Genomic DNA, 22,104 nt, shown 5'->3' with positions numbered 1-22,104 from the left:
GCCGATCACCACTGGGACCACCTTGACTGGCTTGTGCCAGAGTCTTTGTAATTCGATCTTTAAATCCTCATATCGTTTCAGTTTTTCCAGTTGTTTCTCCTCAATCCTGCTGTCACCTGGGATTGCAACATTGACAATCCATACTTTGTTTTTTAACACGATTGTGAGGTCAGGAGTATTGTGTTCCAAAACCCTGTATTATCATTATCATTATCATCATTATTATTATTGACATTGAGGCTGGGTGGCCATCTGTCAGAGGTGCTTTGCTTGTGCTTTCGATGCACAAAGGCAGAAAGGGATTTGACTCAATGGCCCAAAGGGTCTCTTCCAACCCTCTTTTTTATTATTATTATTGTTGCTGTTATTATTATTATTATTATTATTATTATTATTATTATTATTATTATTTATTATTGCTTGGTGGCCAACTATAGTCCGGCCCTCCAATGGTCCGAAGGATCATGAACTGGCCCCGTTTAAAAAGTTTGGGGACCCCTGTTTTAGGTTGTTGGAATAGAGTGTTAGCACAGTGAGTTTTCCTGGCAAAATTCTATCAGCCTACTTCCCGCTTCATTTTGTTGTTCCAGACCATGCTTGCCTGTGATCCCGGTTGTCATTTGACTACCCATCTTAGGATTTCAGTCTCCTGTGATCAAAATAATGTCTCTTTTTGGTGTATTATCCAGTAGGTGCGACAGATCCTCATAGAACTGATCTACTTCTGCTTCTTCAGCAGCTGTGGTTGGGGTGTATATTTGGATCACTGTGATGTTAAATGGCTTATCTTGAACTCGAATTGAGATCATTCTATCATTTTTTGCTTCAGTAACTTTATTATTACAGTAGAGTCTCACTTATCCAACACTCGCTTATCCAACGTTCTGGATTATCCAACGCATTTTTGTAGTCAATGTTTTCAATAATCGTGATATTTTGATGCTAAATTTGTAAATACAACAATTACACCATAACATTACTGCATATTGAACTACTTTTTCTGTCAAATTTGTTGTTAAACATGATGTTTTAGTGCTTAATTTGTAAAATCATAACCTAATTTGATGTGTAATAGACTTTTCCTTAATCCCTCCTTATTATCCAACATTCTGCCGGCCCGTTTATGTGAGACTTTACTGTAATTATAAAGGTTAGTCCATCGGTGTTCCTCTTGTCCACAGTAATAGATCTGGTGGTCATCTGTTGTGAAGTAGCCCATTCCAGTCCATTTCAGTTCACTGACCCGCAAAAATGTCTATCTTTAATCTTGACATCTCACCAATAACCACGTTCAATTTGCCCTGGCTCATAGAGCTTACATTCCAGGTTCCTATAGTGTGTTAATCTTCAGATCATCAGATTTGTCATTCACCTCCAGCACCATCGGCCATTAGCCTTCCTTTCGGCTTTGAGCTAACTGCATCATCACATCTGGGGCTAGCTGAACTTATCCTTTGTTCCTCCTCAGTAGCATTTTGGCCATCTTACAACCTGGGAGTCCCACCTTCCAATGGTATACCGACATATCTCTGGTTGTACTGATCCATTTAGTTTTCATGGCAAGAATACTGGGGTGAGTTGTCATTACCTTCCCCAGGGATCGTATTTAGTCTGACCTCTCTGCCATGACCTTCCCATCTTGGGTGTCCCTTAACAGTTTCACTTATGGCATCTTTGAGGTGCCCAAGCTCCAGCACTGTAACAAGGTAACGATCCTTTGCTGGTGTTAGATGGTGTAGCCAATTTATATAGTACAATTTTAGATCTTTCCACTTTTATCCATATTTACGTAATCTAGATACCACTATCTAGAATTACGTTACTGAGAGCAATTTTAATTGAGTTTAATGCTAAGTTACATTGCTAAAATTGAGGTGTGCATTAGATTTGATGGGTTTTCACCTACATGAAAAAGCCTAGAGAAGCTGGGAACCCAAGAGACTGGACAGGGAGGTGCAGACATACAAAGAGGCTGTTCCTGTTGGTGCCGGTGGCCATATTTCCCTTTTGATTTGTTTGTTCTGATTTAACTTTTTGGAAGTAAGTGTGATGATACTATGTAATTGTTCTTTCTGTTATAAGCTGCCCCAAGTCCCCTTGGGGAGAGAGGGCGGGATATAAATAAATCTTTATTATTATTTATTATTATTACTATGGCACACAGAGAAAGAGAAGGAGCACCCAAACTGGTGACCCAGTGGTTTCTACTACTTAGCCACAGATTCTGCTTCCTGGACAGCTCTCAGGGTGTATCGGAATCCTCCCCTTGTTAATTAAACTCTGTGGTCCATGTTATAATTATGGGATATATGAGTTAAGATTGGTACACAGCTAGGGTATGTTACATCCAACAGAGAAAAACTGCACTCCTATTACCATGAACGCATTCTGTTGTTGTGAGAAAACAACATAATTCAAGGTGCCATTCCATGAGAAGGTTGCTCATTATTTCTTTTCAAAAGCAGACGTTTAATCTTTCTAACACACTCCTTTTCTTTTCTCAACTGACTTATCGCTCTCCTCCTGTCAAGCTCATTATCCCTCCCCACCTTATCAGTTCCAGCATCCGAACTAGAATGTCCATCTGGAACCTGGAGATCTGACCTTGACTGCTTTGAGGAATGCAGTTCAAACTGCCTACTTGCAACCATTCTGTTTCTGGTCCCAGAATCCACTGGGACAAACTCTGGCTGCATCTCAGGCCCAAACCCAGAGTCCTCTGGCAAGGCAGGTGGGGAGACAAATTCTGGCTGCACCTCTGACAAGACAGGTGCAGAGACAATCACTGGCTGAATAGGGCCAACCTCAGGCTCACCTGACAGCTCAGATGGAGGCTGGGCTACAACAATATAATGTAAATGTACCTAGAAACATTTTTGTACCGTATTTGAACAAAACTAGTCTGTTATTTGGCATGATACATGTCCAGGAATAATGTCTGCTTTACATAATAATAGAAATTAATATGTTTGATAAATGTTAATAAATATACCTTCTAGGTCACTATTTTTCTGGATAATGTATAAGTATAAATGATCTCCAAAAGAATAAGAAATCATCTGTAGACCTCTTTCTTTCAAAAATCAAATGCACAATCACCACTATATTTAGCTCATCACCTAGTAGACGATCAGTACTGGATAAATTAATAAGTGATAATTATACTTAGGACTGCACATTTATTAGCACAGGTTACTTACCAATAGTGTTTTCCAGTCCATCCAAAATTCCTTGCAACTGTACTGAAAACTCTCTTCTGTTGGGAGTTAGATATACATCTGTAGAGAATAATGGAGAACTACAAAAGAAAATAATATATTTTTGTCAGCAAAAAATATTCAGAAAAATTATCGTTTATTTCAATTACACATACAGTAGAGTTCCGGTTATCTGACTTCCGTTTATCCGACATACCGTATTATCCAACGCACTGCGGGGGGGGGGGGGGGGGGGCTGGCAAGGAGGGAAGGGATTTTTGCACCCCATGCATGGAGGAGGGTGCAGAGGGGAGGGCCAAACTTGAGAGGCGCCATTTGAGGCGAGGGAGAGAAAAGCTCTTCTCTCAAACATGGAGCCCACCTCGCTGCCCGCCCCTAGAAACAGCTGGTGGGAGCCTTCGAGCTCCTCTAAGGTAAACAAGGAAGGCGCCCGGGTGGGGGGGGGGAGAAATTTTCCATTAAAGCTTCCTTCTGAGCCTGCCTCCCTCCAGGCACCTTCCTGCGGCCTGTTTCAAAGGTTTCTCAAATTGCACCTCTCAAGTTTGGCCCTCCCCTCTGCACCCTCCTCCATGCATGGGGTGCAAAAATCCCTTCCCTCCTTGCCATGTGTCAGGACCCAGGCTACAGAACACCAATAACCATGCGCAGAGGCCAGATTCTATCTAATATCTTTATTTTAGGAATATATAAAGTCAATAAAAACAAGTGAAGAATAAAGTTCAGAAGTAGACCTTTCAGGAAAGGTCAAATATAGTCCAGGAAAATAATGTCCAATATGAGATATTAGAGTCCAAAGTTATAATCCAATAACCGAAACACACACTTTGCCAAGCAATAGTGTGGGGAGAAGACAAGGTCCTTTAGTCCATTGAAACTTGGCAACTAGGCTGGAAAACAAACTTGATACTTGGCTAGAACAAGACTTGAAACGAGGCAACAAGAAGCAAAAACAAGGTCCGTGGCAAACGCGAAACAAGGCAGGCTTGAACTTGATCCGGGAAACAAGGAACTGGAGTCCACACACGATCTCACTCCTCGAGCTGACGAATTGACTCCGCAAGGTTCCCCTTGCGGCAAAACACCTATATAGGATCTTGTTTTCCCGCCAAGGAACACTTTCCCTGGAGAACAAGAAGTGAAACCCAAACTGTGTCCAGATGCATGACTCCTTAGAATTTCCCAAGGGAAGCAGACCTAATCAGCTAATTGTTTGGCTGCGATTCTGGCACTCCGGCGATTCGCCTCCCTAGCTCCTCTATCTCTATCATAATTGTCTCTCCGGGAAAACGGGGGAGAATTCTGCCCAAGGCTTGTTTGGCTGACTTCTTGAGGGCAAACATCCTCCAGGTGCAGGGGCTCCGATTCTGGCTGAACCGGTGGAAATCCCATGTTTTCCTCTTCGTCTGCCACAATGGTACTAGGAACGGGACTACAAGGCCCATGAGACATCACACCATGCCCCCAGCTTGAATAGGGCCTCCGTATTATCTGTCAATTTCAGTTATCCAACATTGGGCCCGCCCGTTTATTTTGGATAACCGGAACTCTACTATATTCACTAGTTAAAATGTAATTTTCATTTTACTATGGAGTAAACAACAAAACCACTGAACCCAATCACACCAAATTTGGCCACAAAAGACATAGTCATCCAAAATATGTCTTTCAGTCAAAAAAACATAGAAAAATTAAGCCCAAATTTGAGGATGAGAAATAACTGTTTTTTTTCCATTGCTGCCAGTTAGAAGGCTAGGCTCCACCCACTTTGTCTCCTAGCAACCCACTCAGCCCAAAATGGCACCCAGGGCCTGTTCACACAGGCCTCTTGTACATTGCCTATAAAATACAGATTATCTGATTTGAACTGGATTTTATGGTAGTGTAGATTCAAGGTCCTTTTACACAGCATTTATTATCTTATATTATCTGCTTTGAACTGGATTTGAGTCCACACTGCCATATAATCCACTTCAGTGTGGATTTTATACAGCTGTGTAGAAGGGGCTTCATACAATCCAGTTCTAAGCAGTTAATATAAGTTTATAAATATAATATATAATAATTACTGTGGTATAATAATACAGAACAATATAATCTCTATAATCAGGACAGTAAATAAAGAGCAACAATCTGAAAACAGGAAAATTCCAGAAAGGAAACAACTAGGGCCAGCTAACACCTTCCAACAAAGGATTCCCCCAGGCAGGAAGCAGCCAGGCTTTGAAGCAGCAAGGCTATTCAGTGCTGTTCAACCTGGCCAATCAAGATTTGCCCTAGATAGAAAACCCTCAAGTTTTGAAGCCACGAGGCTACTCTGTCCCATTCAACCTGCCCAAGGATGCCCCTATATAGAAAGCGGCCAGGCTTTGAAGCAGCGAGGCTATTCTGTGCAATTCAAATTTAAATGCTAGAAATTATACCATTTCAAATAAGGCATACTCAACCTGGGTTGCTGTGAGTTTTTCAGGCTGTACGGCCATGTTCCAGTAGCATTCTCTCCTGAAGTTTTGCCTGCACCTATGGCTAATGGCATCCTCAGAGGTTTGTTCAGAGGTTTACAATATGTTTCATATACACCATATATTCACATAGCCCCAGGTAGCACAGAAGATTAAACCACTGAGCTGCTGAACTTGTTGACCAAAAGGTCGGCAATTCGAATCCGGGGAGCGGAGTGAGCTCCTGCTGTCAGCCCCAGCTTCTGCCAACCTAGCAGTTCGAAAACATGCAAATGTGAATAGATCAATAGGTACCACTCTGGCAGGAAGGTAACGGCGCTCCATGCAGTCATGCAGGCCACATTACCTTGGAGGTGTCTACGGACAACGCCAGCTCTTTGGCTTAGAAATTGAGATGAGCACTGACCCCCAGAATTGGACACGACTAGACTTAACGTCAGGGGAAAACCTTTACTATTCACATAGCATGAAAGTAATTTTACGTACACAATGTTTCCAATAATTCTGAACAAACCTCTGAGGATGTCTGCCATGGACGCAGACGAAACATCAGGAGAGAATGCTACTAGAACACGGCCATACAGCCCAAAAAACTCATAGCAACCCAGTGATTCCAGCCATGAAAGCCGCCGAAAATGCATACTTAACCTGTTAGGGACATCAATTCAGAACCTTAAAACCATGATCCAAAATGTAAGGTAGTCATGGGCAAACTTGGGCCCTCCAGGTGTTTTGGACTTATTTATTTACATCACTTTTACCCCGCCTTTCTCCCAGAGAGGACTCAAAGTGGCTTACAACAAATAGGCAAAAATTCAATGCCTAAAAACAAGGTAAAAACAACAATTCATATAAAACAATCTACAAAACAACAATTCATATAAAACAGATACCATTACAAAATAAAATCACATTATATAAAATTTTGAGCATGTCCAAGATTAGAATCCATTCATCCAGAATCCTCAATAAGTCTTTGTACAGGTCATGTAAAGTCCATGTTCTCATTCATTAAAAGCTTGCATGCACAACCATGTCTTTAAAGCTTTCCTGAAGCCTAGGAAAATTGGTATCTGGGGTATGTTGCTGGGGAGTGTGTTCCACAGCCGAGGAGCCACCACCGAGAAGGCCCTGTCCCTCGTTCCCACCAGCCTTACTTGCGAGGCTGGTGGGACCGAGAGCAGGGCCTCCCCCGATGATCTAAGAGTTCTAGAAGGCTCATAGGGGGAGATACGTTCGGACAGGTAAGATGGGCCAGAACCGTTTAGGGCTTTGTAGGTCAAAACCAGCACTTTGAATTGGGCTCAGTAGCATATTGGCAGCCAGTGGAGCTGACTCAACATGGGAGTAGTACGCTCCCTGTAAGCCGCCCCAGCTATTAGTTTGGCTGTCGCCTGTTGTACTAGTTGGAGCTTCCGAGCCGTCTTCAAAGGCAGCATCACGTAAAGCACATTGCAGTAATCCATATGGGATATAACCAGAGCAGGTGTGGACAGGGTTGGGCGTAGGCAGAGCGATTCTGACTCTGATGAGGAACTTGGGATGCCTGATCCTAAGGCGTTGGTGGTTTGGACGCTCAAGGAAACCTAAATAAATTGGGGGGTTTTGGCCATTGTTCCTTGCGTGTGGCAAGGTGTTGTTGGGCGCCATTAGGTTTCCTGTACTTGATTCCGAAGACTGGCTTGGGACTTTGCAACCGAAGTTTGATCCGGGTTATTCTACAACGGAGGGCTGGAACTGTGTGGCTTTTCTGTTTGGACTGCATTGTTATTACTATTTTGCATTAGCTGCCGCTCGCCTCCGTCGTCTTGGCTTTTTGTTTTATCCTGTGACGTGGACGACTTCACCCCTTTGGACCTTGGACTGGAATTTGACTTGGCATATCTCTTCGCTCCCAAAACTCGGCTTGGCAACATTCCTACCTCCGTGGCTGTCTTCCGTTGCTGACTACTGGCTTCATCTTCGACTCTGACGCTGTTTCCCAACCCCGACTTCGGACCGGCTTGACTTCGCTACGACGCTTCACTCCTTTGACATCTGGCTTGGCTTTCAACTCCGCAGCGACTTGTCGCGCTTGTTTCAGTTTTTCTCAGCTTAGCTTGCTTGCATCATTTTTGGCGAAAAACTTTGGCCCGGTTTTTGGGGTTTTTTCTGTACTCTTGGGTTTTGGGGAAGTTTCGAGCTTCTGGGATTATTTGTCTTTGTTTGTTTTGCCGTCTTGAGTCTGCATTGCAATTTTGAACTTGATTCAAGCACCTTGGTTCTAATCCGGATTATATCTCCGGATAATCCGGATTATACGCCGGTTTGTTTTTTTGGCTTTTTCTTCGTTTTGAATGCTTATTTACACTTAAGTTTAAGTGTTATAAGCTCCTTGGACAGTTTATTGAGCTGTTTTGGGTTGTTTGTTAAATAAACTGCATTTATCTAACTGGCTGGTGTCTGACCTTTGACACACATCTTATTTTACTTTATTTTAATCTTTGTTCTGTGTATTTTATATAATACATTTTAATATGTATATTTTATATAGCATTTTTGATAGTGTGGTTTTAGCTTATGTTGTGACCCATCTCCAGCCATAGTGAAAGGAGAGTAAGAAATAAAATTATTGTTGTTGTTGTTGGTTATTTACCATGTATGCTTGATGGTACTATATAAATAAACTAGCTGTGCCCAGCCACACGTTGCTGTGGCCATTTGGAATTCCACTGAATCGCCTCGCTGCTTCCAAGCCTGGGTGCTTTCTATATATGGGCCTCCTTGCTTTGGCTGGTTGAATGGGACGGAGTGGTGTGATAGCTTCCAAATGTGAGGGTTTTTTATGTAGGGGAAATATTGGTTTGAGAGGTTGAAGAGAGGTTGAAGAGGAGTGAATAGTGTTGGTGCTTTGAAGCCTGGCCGCTTTCTACCTTGTGGAATTGTTGGTAGGGCAGGTCGAATAGCAATGAATAGTCTGAGTGCAGGAAGTATGAATGTTGCAATTAGTTACGCTTTGAATGTATTGAATGGCCTTGGAGGTTCGAGGCCTGGCTGTTTCCTGGTTGAGGGAATCCTTTGTTGGGAAGTGTTAGCTGGGCCTGTGTGGAATTCCCGTGTTTGGAATGTCCCTGTCTTTTGAGTGTTGTTTTGTATTTTGTGTCCTGATTTTAGAGATTCTATTGTTCTGTTTTCTTATTAGACCATAGTAATTATTACATATGATATAAAGTAATGTCATGTATTAATTACTGTTTTTACGAATTTAGCACGCAAACATTGCAACATTTAATTAGAAAACATTGACTACTAAATGGCAGACTGGCTTGGATAAGTGAAGCTTGGCTAAGTGAGACTCTACTGTATTGTCTGTTTGGAGACCAAGTGTGAATGTTGCCATTGGCGAGCTTGATTAGCACTGAATGGCCTTACAGCTTCAGTGCCTGTGTGGTTCTTGCCTGTGAAGCTGTTGATGATTATTGTTGTGGTTGTGATTGTTTTTACAGTAGAGTCTCACTTATCCAACATAAACGGGCCTGCAGAATGTTGGATAAGTGAATATGTTGGAGAATAAGGAGGGATTAAGGAAAACCCTATTAAACATTAAATGAGGTTATGATTTTACAAATTAAGCACCAAAACATCATGTTATACAACAAATTTGACAAAAAGTAGTTGAATACGCAGTAATGCTATGTAGTAATGACTGTATTTACAAATGTAGCACCAAAATATCACGATATATTGAAAACATGGACTACCAAAATGGGTTGGATAATCCAGAATGTTGGATAAGTGAGACTTGACTGTCTTAGAATTGAGGTGTAGAGGAGGAGAAACTGAAAGTAATGGAGGGAGAACTCTTCCTGCTTCCCCTTCCTCCTCCTTCTGGCCCCCGCCCCTCCGTGGCCTCGGTGTGCCTGTTTGAGCGGGCGACGTGGGCAAGGCCCCTCCCTCCCTCCCACCTCGCTCTGTTTCCCTGATGACCATGAGGAGGAGGTCGTCCCGGAGGAGGGTGGCCGGGGAGGAGGCCTGGCCTCCCGGCCCTCTCCTGGCCGCGTCTCCCGGCCCCAGTCCCGGCCAGGCCTCGCCAGGGGAGGGCGGCGGTGGGGGGCTCTGTGTAGGCCTTGCTGGTCCCTCCTCCCTGGTGCCATGTTGAGGGCCGCTGGGTGAGGTTTTCTTGGTCGGCGGTGCCTCGGAGCAGGAAGAGGGGAGCGCACAGGAGCGCCTGTTGAGGGGAGGGGTGGGGGTTGTTCTGTCCGTGCCTGGGGTTCGTTGTGGCGGAGGCGCACATGGACCGTTTTTGTTTTTAGGCCCCGTGGTGGTTCCTGTTGTTTATTTTAGTTGTGTGAACCCAGAGGCATGGATGAGGGGTTGTGCTGGCAAATTTTGAGGTTGTGGGATATGTAGTTTTGTTGTTTTGCTCGGTGCCGGGATTCCATTACCATTTTATATATATAGATGATAACAACAATACTAATAACAGAGTATATGTGGGAGATTGAAATTAAATTCTACATCAAGTCTTATACTGTAATTCAAATGACTTGCTCTAACCCACTTCAATGGATTTCATTAATTAAGTGATGATCAAACCCTGAGTCTTCTGGAGTCCTGGCTCAACACTCAAACTACACCACCACACAGGCTCTTGGTCTTAAGGTAATTGCAATGACATCAATACAAGCAATTAACCAGAGTTTGAAATTTTTTAAAAAATGATCGTTCAAACCACCTCTTCATTGTCAAGTTGTCTGAGTGGCCACAAAAACACAACAGCCATGTTTTGCAGCAATAATCAAGGTTATATAATTCATTGCTCCCTCCTCCAAACTTTCCATGACTATATTTTTTCATGGCAGACAGAACTGAGGAGATTGGGGTTCCATGCACTGAAACATACATATTGAGGGTGTGGAGGTGGGGCCCTCACAAACTGATAGTGTGAATTCTCGTTCAACCACCTGAAGAAAAGCAGTTATAGGTGAACAACCTGTTTTTAATCCTGCTTTGTGTCTAGTTGTGTCTGGTCTAACAGGAATGGAGAAAAGTTGCTGAACTTTGGTATCCAGAAAATTTGAAGAGGGATCAATTCTATCACAAAATGTTACAGAAATATTAAAGCCACCCCCCCCCCATTTTTGTTACATGTTTTTAAATAAGAAAATGTACTTTATAAAAATAACAAATAATGTATGACTGCACATTTACATGGAAGAATTTAAAAAAGTATAAAGTTGTGACACAATGGTAGAAGCACGAAGTTGTGACAAGGAAGCACAAAATGAAGAGGCAGAAGGATCATTTTCTTCATACTTTACTCATTCTGGCCTCACTCCCTCTCTTCATGATGCCAAACATACTAGGAATAAAAACCACACAAAATCAACTAACCCAATGTTCCTCAAAGCAGACAAGAGCAAAGCAGACAGCAATCTCCCAAAGCTAGGTCCCACTGTAGTTCTATTTGATGATAATAGCACTATATGCTGACTACTTAGATAAAGATTTAATGTGTTTTAGAGAGTATCACAACAACATATATAATTTGTAAAACAGGATTCTTATGATTATACATACCTCTCATATATGATTGATCCATTACTGGACTCAGCGATAGATTCTTGATCTAGAACTGACAATAACAGCAAATGTAATTAACCAAATAGCTTAATTTTTGTGTCATATCTTATAGAAAAACCTCCCTTCTAACTGATTGAAATATTCATATTTAAAAGCATGGTTTTAAAAAAGAAATCAAGAAAAAATTATTGGCATCCACTTTCTGAAAGACATTTCTAACCAAAAAATTACTGGATCATATAATCAGAAAGGCTATCCAATCAAGCCCCCCCCCCCCCCGACAGATGGCAATCCAGTCTCTGCTTCAAAACCCACCATTTTGAGGCTATGTTAGGTTGGTTGCTGCCGAAACCCCTCAGTTCCTAGGAGGCATGACCCCTGTGTGGGGAGGATGGGTGGGATTGTGTGAATTCAGATAACCACTCAAAGAAATACAGCTACAGGTAAGCAACGTGTCCTTCTTCTTTGTAGTTTCTGTGAATCACACAATTGACTATCAAACAAAAGTTAATGGAGGCAGGAATCATGACACACAGCAACCATTGCCTTTGGCATAAAATCTGCAAGGTTTACCACGAATTATGTACTCATCAGAGAGACTTCTGCAAACAGTACTATGAAAGAATGTGGAATATGCCACACAGATCTGTATAACCATGAAGACTGAGTCCAGTGTACCATCAAAAATTCACAAGAGAATACCTTGTAAAATTGTACAAATATAACTTTGAAAGAAGTTTATCTGACTCCTTCCCATCATTAATGCACATAATTACACATAAAGTGTTCAATGAGTATCACACAAGGCATGATTATACATTCATAAAAGATAAACTTGTACAATCAGGATAACCATTCAGTACATTCAGTAATTTCGCCCAGTGGAATGTTGCATAGAAAATAAAACATGCAAAAGTAACCCCCCAAAGTGTCTTGAAGTGGAATCATGAAACACATGATAATAAAACAGAGCGACCAAGTGAAATATCTTTCAGGGATCGAGCATCCTACCTATAGTGTAACATACACGTGGTTGGATTGCTCCATGTAGCAGCCTTTAAAAAGGACTTCTAGTGAAGAAGAAAAGCAACAGAAGCAGATGCTGCCCTTGTCCCATGTGCTCTAACACAGTCCGGTGGTCTCTTTCTGGTAAGCTCACAACACAGTTTCACGGTGGCCACAATCCATTTTGAAAGTGTTTGAGGGGGCACAGGTAGTCCCAACTTGTCAGTAGCATAGGCCAAAAACAGTCTATGCAAAGTATCATGAATCCTGTCCAGATAAAAAGACAATGCACACTCCACACCAAGTAGGTAAAGCTTTTTCCAGGCAGGCAAAAAAATTCTTGATTCATATGAAAATAAGATACCATCTTGGACAAAAAGGTGATATCAGGTCCAAGATGACCCTGTAGACTTGAAAAGAAAGGTACGGTCGGTCCCAATGCAAAGCGCCGAGCTCTCCAGGTCGGCGCATCAAGGTAATTGGCACTAAAAAGGTGGTTTTCCAAGACAGTAAGTGCAATGGACATGTGGTCAAGGGTTTGTCCATAAGCTTTGAAAGCACCAGTTTGAGGCTCCAGTCCAAGGCTAGGTGTAACACAGATGGGTGCAAGTTATTGCAACCCTTCAAAAGGCTCTGAATCCAAAGATCAGAAAAACAAAAGTTTGCCCCATCTTTGTAAACGCCAAGAAATGGCAGACAAATAAACTTTGACAGAAGATAAAGAAAGGCTCTTTTCAGTTAACATTCCCAAAAAATCAAGAACATCAGCATTGGTGGCCCAGTAGGGAGAAATTCCTTTTCCTTCCAAAAAGGTAACAAAGCAACCCCTGTATGATTCTCAGTATGTGGCTTGCAGCAAGCCTCCTGTATGTGATAGACTGTCAGATTCAAAGAAGGCTATGGGTGGTTCACCACCAAATATGAAGCTGCTAGAACCCAATCCGTCAAGCCATCAAGTACAGGGCTTTGGCAGTGGGGTGAATAATCGCTGCTGCACATCAAGAGGAGGTCTGCTCGGAGAGGGAGCCTGAGATATCTGCATCAAGACATCAGCAGTAGTTGAGCGATCCAGTGACATCTCGGCCATCAAGGAGCAATCAGGATGCATCAAGCGGCATTTTTTAACACGCTCGGAATCTGAGTAATAGTGGAAAAACCAATAAGGAATGATGCCTCCACTATATTGGGAAGGCGACCTCTAGGCAGCCTAATGCCAGGTTTTGGGGGACTCTGCCACAGAACAGGTGCCATTGAGCATTGGTGGCAGTAGCGAAGAGGTCCACTTCTGGATAGCCCCAGACATTGAAGATGTGAAGCAGGGGCGATCGGTGCTGTTGCCATTCATGACAGGATGAGGTCCTGCTCAGAGTATCTGCTTACAGGCTGTCTTCCCCTGGAAGGTGGATGGCAGTAGGGAAAAGACTGTGGTAAATTCACCATTCCCACATGGCAGTGGTGTTGTCTGTCAGAATCTGCATCATGGAATCTTTGATGCAATTTCTCAAAAGCCCTTAAAATCTTGAAAATCGCCAGCAGTTCCAAGTAATTGATGTGATGTTGTCTTTCGGGAGCTGACCAAGGTTGATTAACGGATACATCCCTGCAATAAGTGCAGCAGCCTAGCATTGAGGCACCCATAGTGATAATGATCTCCTGTTTCAAGGTTAAAAAGGGCATCTCAACACATATGTTTTCTCTGATGGTCCCCCACTGGAGAGTCTCAAATTTGAGTTGGGACTGAAAGCCATTTGTGGTGAGATTACTGAAGAGGGTCAAAGGCACGAAGGAACCACTGCTGAAGTGGATGCATGTGGAGATGTACGAAGGGTATTACGACAGTGGTGTGTCCTAATACAATCGTCCTTTGAGTACAAATGTGTGGTTTCTACGTGCAAATTGCTTAAGTGAAATCTGAAATGAGGTGTCAAAACAGTGCCTTGGATTGGCAGCATTGGTGGTGTTACATGTCCCTTTTTTTGTCAGACGTTAGTCAGGTCTTATGACGCTGTGGGTCGGCTGACCTCTTTAGAGTGGGACCAGACTGCCTCGTGAAGTCTGACTTGGTCATGGTGGTCCACGCCTTAGTTACCTCCAGAATGGACTATGGCAATGCACTCTACGTGGGGCTGCCCTTGAAGACAGCCCGGAAACTACAATTAGTCCAACGATTGGCAGCCAGATTGTTAACCGGAGCAACTTAAAGGGAGCGGCCAAGCCCCCTGTTTAAGGAGGTCCATTGGCTGCCGTTCACTTTCCGGTCCCAATTCAAGGTGCAGGCAATCACCTACAAAGCCCTGTACGATTTGGTAACTTTCATTTCAACTATCATTTCATTTCAACTATCAGCTCCAGCTCCATGCGGGACATGAGAGAAGCCTCCCACAAGGATAGTAAAAACATCAAAAACATCCGGGCGTCCCCTGGGCAACGTCTTCGCAGACTGCCAATTCTCTCACACCAGAAGCGACTCAGGTTGCTCCTGACATGAGGGGAAAAAAGCTTACTGTCGACACAGCAGGAAAAATGATGGCACATTCTGTTGCAATTTGGCACCATGCTTGGCTCCGTTCTTCCAGTCTTTTGTTGGCAGCTAGAACAGTCATTGGAGATCTACTGTTCAATGAAGCTGGGTTTTTTAATTAATTGGATTTGAATTCATTAAAATTCAAAATTGGATTAGAATGGATTCAAAATTGAAAAATAACCAAGAGATGAGATTGTCAATGCGGAAGTATGGCTCTAATTACTAATCTTACTTTTCCTTTCAGGGCTGTTGGCCTAGCTCCCAACAGGCCTGGATTCATTCAGCACCTCCCTTACAGAGGTCCAAAAGTTGTAATGCCTTTCGCCAGCAACCTTACACCCAACAAATAATAATAATAATACTTTATTTTTGTATTCCGCCACCATCTCTCTGAAGGGACTCGGGGCGGCTAACATGGGGCCAAGCCCAAAAGAAAACAAGGTATAAACAGGTTAAAATATAAAGCAAAAACATAACAATAACAGTATAACAATCAAATAAAAACAGATTCAAGCACGATTTATACATAATGAAATGAAAGTTATTGACCGAATGTTTTCCATTACCATGGAATCTGTTGCAGCCTTCTTCCGCCTTCACAACCATTGTAATATGTACCATGTTAACTTCCACCTGACCCGCCGTTGAGGTCTTCAGATTGTGCTCAGACTGGAACCTCCCCTGCCCCCCTCCCTGGGAGTGCACGACTCTGGTGGTTATGCCCAAAGGTTCATAGGAACACGCAAGCCCCCTCACCATGACAAGGTGACAATCCATCAAGAATATCTCTGAAAGGAACAAGTGTTTCTATAATGGTGTGTGCTAAGTACAGAGTAACTCCAAAGAATATTTTAAATGTTTCGCAATGTTAATTATTTCTTATAACAACAGGGAAAAAATGCCTTTTCAATAGGATTTTGGTGGCCACATAATCATATTGTTCATGTACAATTTAAGTCTTGAAATGGTGGTACAATTAATATCACCCTGAACTACAGATTTGAGTTTGTTCAATAGCAAACATAGCATTAAGTACAAAGAATGCTGTAGCTCTTACCATTATAATTCTTCTTTTTTCCACTATGGGATGCATTTGTAATAGTATCTTCTAGTTGTTGTTCAAATTTGATTTTGCTGTCATGCTGAGCCAAATTTTTAAAATCTTCACTATATTCTAACTCTTCTTTCACAGATTCTAATGGTGTTTCTGTTAAATCCTCATCATCTGGATAATATGTTCTATAAAAGTCCTTTTCATAAGGAATTCTCAGACATAAATTTACTTCAAATATTGGTGAATATTCTGCTTCTCCTTTCAGCAGCCTTTTTACTTCTTCCAGAATCTAAAATGCAAATGACAAAGCAACTATACAATACTGCTGACAATTCTTCAAAAATGATTTATTTCTAAAATCAAGTATTCTAGAGGAAAATACTAACATAATTAAAAGTAGAAAATGAAGATGATTAATTCATTCCTCATATGGTTACTTATAGTCAATTAAATAAATTTGAGCAGAAAATAAATTTAAGCATAGTCTGCTTTAAGGAAAATATGTGGGCTGAGAAAGCTATACATTTCTGTAACATTAGGAATTTCGAATTTCCCATAGTCAATGATAAGATTTAGGATAGGCAAATAATCTGTTGTACAACCTGCTCTCATCCTCTAGAGAGGATGAGAGTAGGTTGTATGAATGCACAGACGTCCTCTCAAGGAACCAAAGTTACAGATAGGCAAGCTGTTCTTTCTAGTCTCTTTGACTTACATATATGGGAGAATAAAAAGCTAACTTCCTAAATATTGTGAGTCATGCCAGGACCAAGAGTACAAGTGAAAGTGGCCATGTCCAGGTGGAATATTCCACTGTGGTGAGTAAAGAGATCATGGCACTTAAAAAATCTGTAAACTGGACAGGTTGAGGAAAGTTTAGAAACACAGCAGGACTACCACAGAGTGATCAGATTACTATCTTCCCTCGATCTTTGTGATGATCCGCATGAAGATAGGAGGGAAGACCTACAGCATGGGATCACCGCATAAGAAAAGAAATGCGTCACTGAGACAGTCCAAATTTCAGCAGCCCTTGCTGCAGAATCATTTACACTGGGCATTCACCAAGAACACAGAGGTCTCTTTTGAGTGTCCTCCAAAGATGGAAAAGGCGAATGAGGAGTGCCATCTTCCAGTCATAGGTGGGTAAAGTTGTCCTGCTGAGACCATAGATAAGAAACACAGAAATACCCCAACAGGAGGAATATGCAGAAAAGCAGAAAAAATGCAAAGGGTCAGGGTATTAAAAAGAAACGATTTTGTTGTTAAAAATAGCCCAACATGTTTTGGAGCTCCAACTCTGTAACTTATTAGTTGCTGGGAAGAAGGTTTTGAACTACTTTTTAAATAAAGTATACAGGCAGATTTTTAAATTACATCTCACTGAAGAAGTAAAAAACAAAACAAAAAAACTCCAGGCCACAATGTATTGGGTTCAACAATAAAGTATGTTTTCAAAAATCTACACTTTGTATCTTTTCCACATCTCCTTTTTTTCTGTCTCAAAATTTAGGCCTGAACCCAGATTAGAATGGATCCAATCCATTTCATCCAAGAAAGCATGGAACTGACGTGCCCCAACTAGCTTTGGGTTGTTAATTTAAAGGGAGAAATTGGAGACTGTTCAATAGTTACCTAAAGAGGTAGGGTCCAGGGAAGGTTTCTTCAACCAAATTCTCATAATTGTTTTTTTCTGAGAGAGGTTGGAACATAGTTTTATCTCAAAGAAGCATTTACAGCCTCTGTCAGTCTATTGACCAGTTCTCTAACATTAATTAGCTAGGATAAACATCAATGTAATAGACAAGTGTTTAGCCTCACCTCTCCAAGAAACTTGACAATTACATCAAGATGAACAAACCGAAACTCATCCGTCAAAACCAAACAAGTATGTGACTAAGAAAACAACTTGCCTTGTCTATATCACTGGTGGTAATGATGTCTTGTTGTACTTCATGTTCCTTTGGAGGGCATGGTAATTCCTGAGGTTCTTGAAAATAATTGTTTTGATGCATCCAGGGACATCGGATTTCACTGAGTAAAAGATCATCTGCTCGCTCAATTGTTTTTTTAAACAATCTGCATATGTGGAAAAATCTTAAATTAATTTTTTAATAAGGCCATTCATTTTTAATAATTTATTCAACATTTTCAAACCCCGGTTTTCTTGAAGAAGCTTAGGGCAGAACATATAGATCAATCGATGTGCATGAAGGAGAGGCACATCGTATCTTCCCAGCTATATCGTCCCAAAATTATAGATTCACCAATTTAAAAAATCAAAAATACATGCCATCTTACAGAGTCTTTTTCTCATAAACTTTTGTGAATTAAAAGCTATGCCAGTAGGTAGATGGAGCATTGTTACAGTTGTCACTGTATTAGATAGAGACACAAGAGAATATGACAGAACGAAAATGCTAAGAGTACAAATATTGCTCATTACCTGACTGGTGGTTACTAAAAATACATGGATAGCAAAAACACTGCTAAGCACAAAAACTGATCGTGATATTCAATTGTCTTTGCCCTATTGAATCAAAAGAGACAGGGAAACCCAAGATAAATTTGTGGGTGAGGAACTATAAAAAGTAGAAGAGGAAACAAAAGAAAAACATGCGAACAGCTATAATAAAACATTTGTTAATATTGAATACCTTCAAATCATTTCTGGTTTATAGCGAATCTAAAGTGAACATATACTGTCAGAGACAGAACGCCAGCAAGTAAAACAAAACTCAGTTTATTGAGGTTACAGAACTAAAAACGCCCGTAGGAAACAAAGAACAGGGCAAACACTTGACTTCAGTGTGATAAGTAACAAAAAACAGCTCAGTTTGAGCTTAAACGGTTCAAAGGGATAAACCGGGTTAAACAGAAGTATAATCCGGATTAAATCAAAAGTGCTTACTTCAGCCTGGCAAACAATGCAAACAAAAGGGGATCAACAGGAGTCAGAATGTAAACAACAGACTGGTGGCAGATTCCTCTCTGCTACTCAGAAACAGCAGGAGAATAAACCAGGCTTGTTTATTCCTTCCTACAGCGAGCGAAAAGCATGGTCGTAGTCAGGATTCAGTTTAAGGTTCAGCGGCCAACGATATCCAGGTCCAGGCACAGCAGTCAGGGTAACGGCAGTCAGCAGGGTCCCAATCCGGTCCAGAGGTCTATAGCCAAGCGTAGTCGTCAAGAAATCCAAAGGTCTCACCGGTAGCCAGCAGAAGGGATAATCCGGAATCGAAGTCAGTCAGTCCAGCGTCAATCCAGTGCGAGTAGGTATTGCCCGTCAAAAAGACGACGGAGGTCCAAGCTATCGAGATTAAACACAAGTTGCACAGAGAAAAACCCCGCACAGTTCCTCCCGCCGTCGATGCCCAGTGTCCTTGGTAAACTTACGTATCCAGTAACGAATCACACCCGTCTTCAGGAAGTTCCCAAACAAAAGCCCAAGCGTCCGTCCAGATTACCTTGCCCAACGCAATTAGACATTGGTCCCAAACCCCATTTTATCCCAGTTCAAGCTCATCATCACTGTCAGCTGCCATCCCAATTCCAGGCGCCCCAACATCATCATCCTCATCAGAGCTTAAGCACCTTTGACTACGCCCCACAGCATCCCCAGCTGTGGATCCCGCTCCATCCCTCCAGCCAGTCCATGGGTCTGATCCTGCAACCCGCCACTCACCTCCCATGCTTTCATTGCCTGTTTCCCCAACACCCAAATCCTCCCTCACACGAGTCCATTCCATGTCGTCCTCCTCCGAGCTGGCCATCTCTTCCTCCAAACCCTCAGAAAAACCCTCAAATGAGTCCTCATCTGTCGGGTCTGTAAACAAATCCCGGAGCCGTTTTCTTTCACGCTCCTCGAAAGAGTCTGACTCTCGAGGAGTCTTATGACCCCTTCTTCTATTACCGGAGCCCGAAGGCTCAACCATAACATATACTGAGGGGTTTTGGAATGTTTGTTCAGAGGGGGTTTGTCCAAGGTCACCTGGTGTGTTTTCCTGATCAAACAGGAATTCAAAGTCTGGACTCCAGCATCATAGTCCAATGTGCAAACCAGTATTTGTGTAGTAGTAATGCACAAATGAACTGAATCACACGTTACATGTTAAAAAGTAGTTGTCCCAATTTGCATCACGGTACATAAGAGCTGAACTACTTCAGTACAGTAAAGTCTCACTTATCCAACACTCGCTTATCCAACGTTCTGGATTATCCAATGCATTTTTGTAGTCAATGTTGTCAATACATTGTGATATTTTAGTGCTAAATTCGTAAATACAATAATTACTACATGGTATTACTGTGTATTTTACTACTTTTTCTGTCAAATTTGTTGTATAACATGATGTTTTGGTGCTTAATTTGTAAAATCATAACCTAATTTGATGTTTAATAGGCGTTTTCTTAATGCCTCCTTATTATCCAACATATTCGCTTATCCAACATTCTGCCAGCCCATTTATGTTGGATAAGTGAGACTCTATTGTACTTTTCTTTCAAGTTTCAAACTGGAATAATGATCAAATTCTTCTGTTTTGGCCATGGTTATCTTAAAGTTAGGAAAGTCCCAAGAGAGAATTAACAGATTTTTCATATTGAAATGTTTAATATGTATCTCCATATATTTTGTGTAGATTGGACTGTTTCTCCTATATAAAATAAAGCAAGGCATCTTGGCAAATGAAAAATTTCACAACACCATTTTCTCATAACATTGTAAATGACATTATTAGATTCAATGACTACAAATATCATTTTTAGGATATTGGCTCGTGTATGTGTATCTCCGATGTCAAGTGTGTTATTAATAGTGAGTGGCCCTTTTAATCTGGTATTACTAAGTACAGTCCCAGCACCACAGGCAAGACAAAGAGAAGTGTCATCGTTCAATGTAAGATGTAGATTTACTGATAATACATTCCAATTATTTTAGTAAAAAACAGTCTGAGGGTGATCAAACATGGTATTTCAATTTCTGAAACTACAATTTCACATAATCTGCCTTCTAACATAAATTTAATTGAATTAAATGTTTTTAATTTATTAAATATATATACTAAATATTAAATATATTTCTACTAACTTTCTAGTCTTTCACATACATTTAATGGCAGAATGGTAGCAGAAACTATTTATGCAGGACACTATCCAGTCAATGATCCTTGATTTTTCACATTTCTATTCAATAAACCAATGCCATAACTTATGTCAGGTCTGGTATGATTAGCTATGTATATTAAGCTGCTGATCACTAATTGGTACACGTCTGGCCTATCAAACAACTCATCTGACTTCAGACGCACAAAGTCCACAGTCATAGCCGTTTTCACTGCTTTCTTTTTTTCCACTGTATCTGGGTTTATTGATGGAGTTTTTGTCATTAGGTTTTAAATCTTCATTAACTGATTATGTATTTTTTGAATTTTTTATTATTATTTCCAGAATTATTGTAAATAGTGCTACATAATATTATACAAACATTCAGAACATTTTCCATTGGTAACACGTTTATATTATTCCCTCTTTCTCCCTCCCTCCCCTCCCCGGGAACAGTTTACAGATTTTGCTGTATTTATTATGATTGATCAATCATGAGGATAATCTTGTTTAATTTCTTATATTTATCTTCCCCCTTTATTCTGTAAATTAAGTCTTTCCATTTTTCCTCCCATGACTTTCTGATTTGGCCCATTCCCTTTTCCTTTTGCTAATGTAGTCTTGGAGGAGATAGTCTGCTAAATATTTATACCATGTTTTAATGTCCCATTTCTTTTGGTCCTTCCAGCCTAAGGCAACTGAGGCTTTAATTGCATCTAACATATAATTTATTAATGGTTCCCATTTTTTTAGTTCCCCCTTCACCTTCAATTTTCTGGAGGAAAATTTGTCTCTTGTTTCAATCGATTTTTATCCCTTATAGCTCCTCTATTTCTGTCTTAATTATTTTATGGAACTTTTGTATTTTTTTACAATCCCACCACATGTAGGTGTATGTTCTGGTTTTCCCGCAGTTGTGCTAACATTGTTTTGGGGAGGTTCTGGTTATATGAGCTAATTGCACAGAGGTTCTATACCATTTTGTCTGGATTTTGCGTTGCAGTTCCTTTATCCTCAAATGTTTTATTTTATTAATTGAATTTATCCAGTTGTCTATTTCTCACTGCAACTTAGTTCCTCCTTCCAGATTTCTGTCAAGGTATTTTTTATATTGTATAGTTTTCCTGTGATTATTTTGTAAATGTATCCCACAATTCCTTTCTCTTTCTCTACTTTCCG

The 22,104-nt window shown here is 41.1% G+C and overlaps 1 protein-coding gene across 7 annotated transcripts in view; it reads right to left on the bottom strand.

Annotated features, from left to right (window-relative positions):
* dnah14 (dynein axonemal heavy chain 14) overlaps nucleotides 1-22,104 on the bottom strand; it is a 362,578-nt gene that overhangs the window by 276,455 nt on the left and 64,019 nt on the right. For all 7 annotated transcript variants that reach the window (XM_062972594.1, XM_062972581.1, XM_062972591.1 and 4 more), the window contains 4 exons: nucleotides 17,736-17,901; nucleotides 15,826-16,111; nucleotides 11,237-11,291; nucleotides 3,201-3,298 (listed from right to left, as the gene is read on the bottom strand). In XM_062972594.1, coding sequence (XP_062828664.1) covers nucleotides 3,201-3,298; nucleotides 11,237-11,291; nucleotides 15,826-16,111; nucleotides 17,736-17,901 — 605 coding nt within the window. The remainder of the gene's footprint in view (nucleotides 1-3,200; nucleotides 3,299-11,236; nucleotides 11,292-15,825; nucleotides 16,112-17,735; nucleotides 17,902-22,104) is intronic.

The sequence above is a fragment of the Anolis carolinensis genome, chromosome 1 (assembly GCF_035594765.1).
Source record: "Anolis carolinensis isolate JA03-04 chromosome 1, rAnoCar3.1.pri, whole genome shotgun sequence".
In the NCBI taxonomy this organism is placed as follows: Eukaryota; Metazoa; Chordata; class Lepidosauria; order Squamata; family Dactyloidae; genus Anolis; species Anolis carolinensis.
Note: the sequence above shows the minus strand (reverse complement) of the source record. Positions and strands in the feature narration are given on the sequence as shown.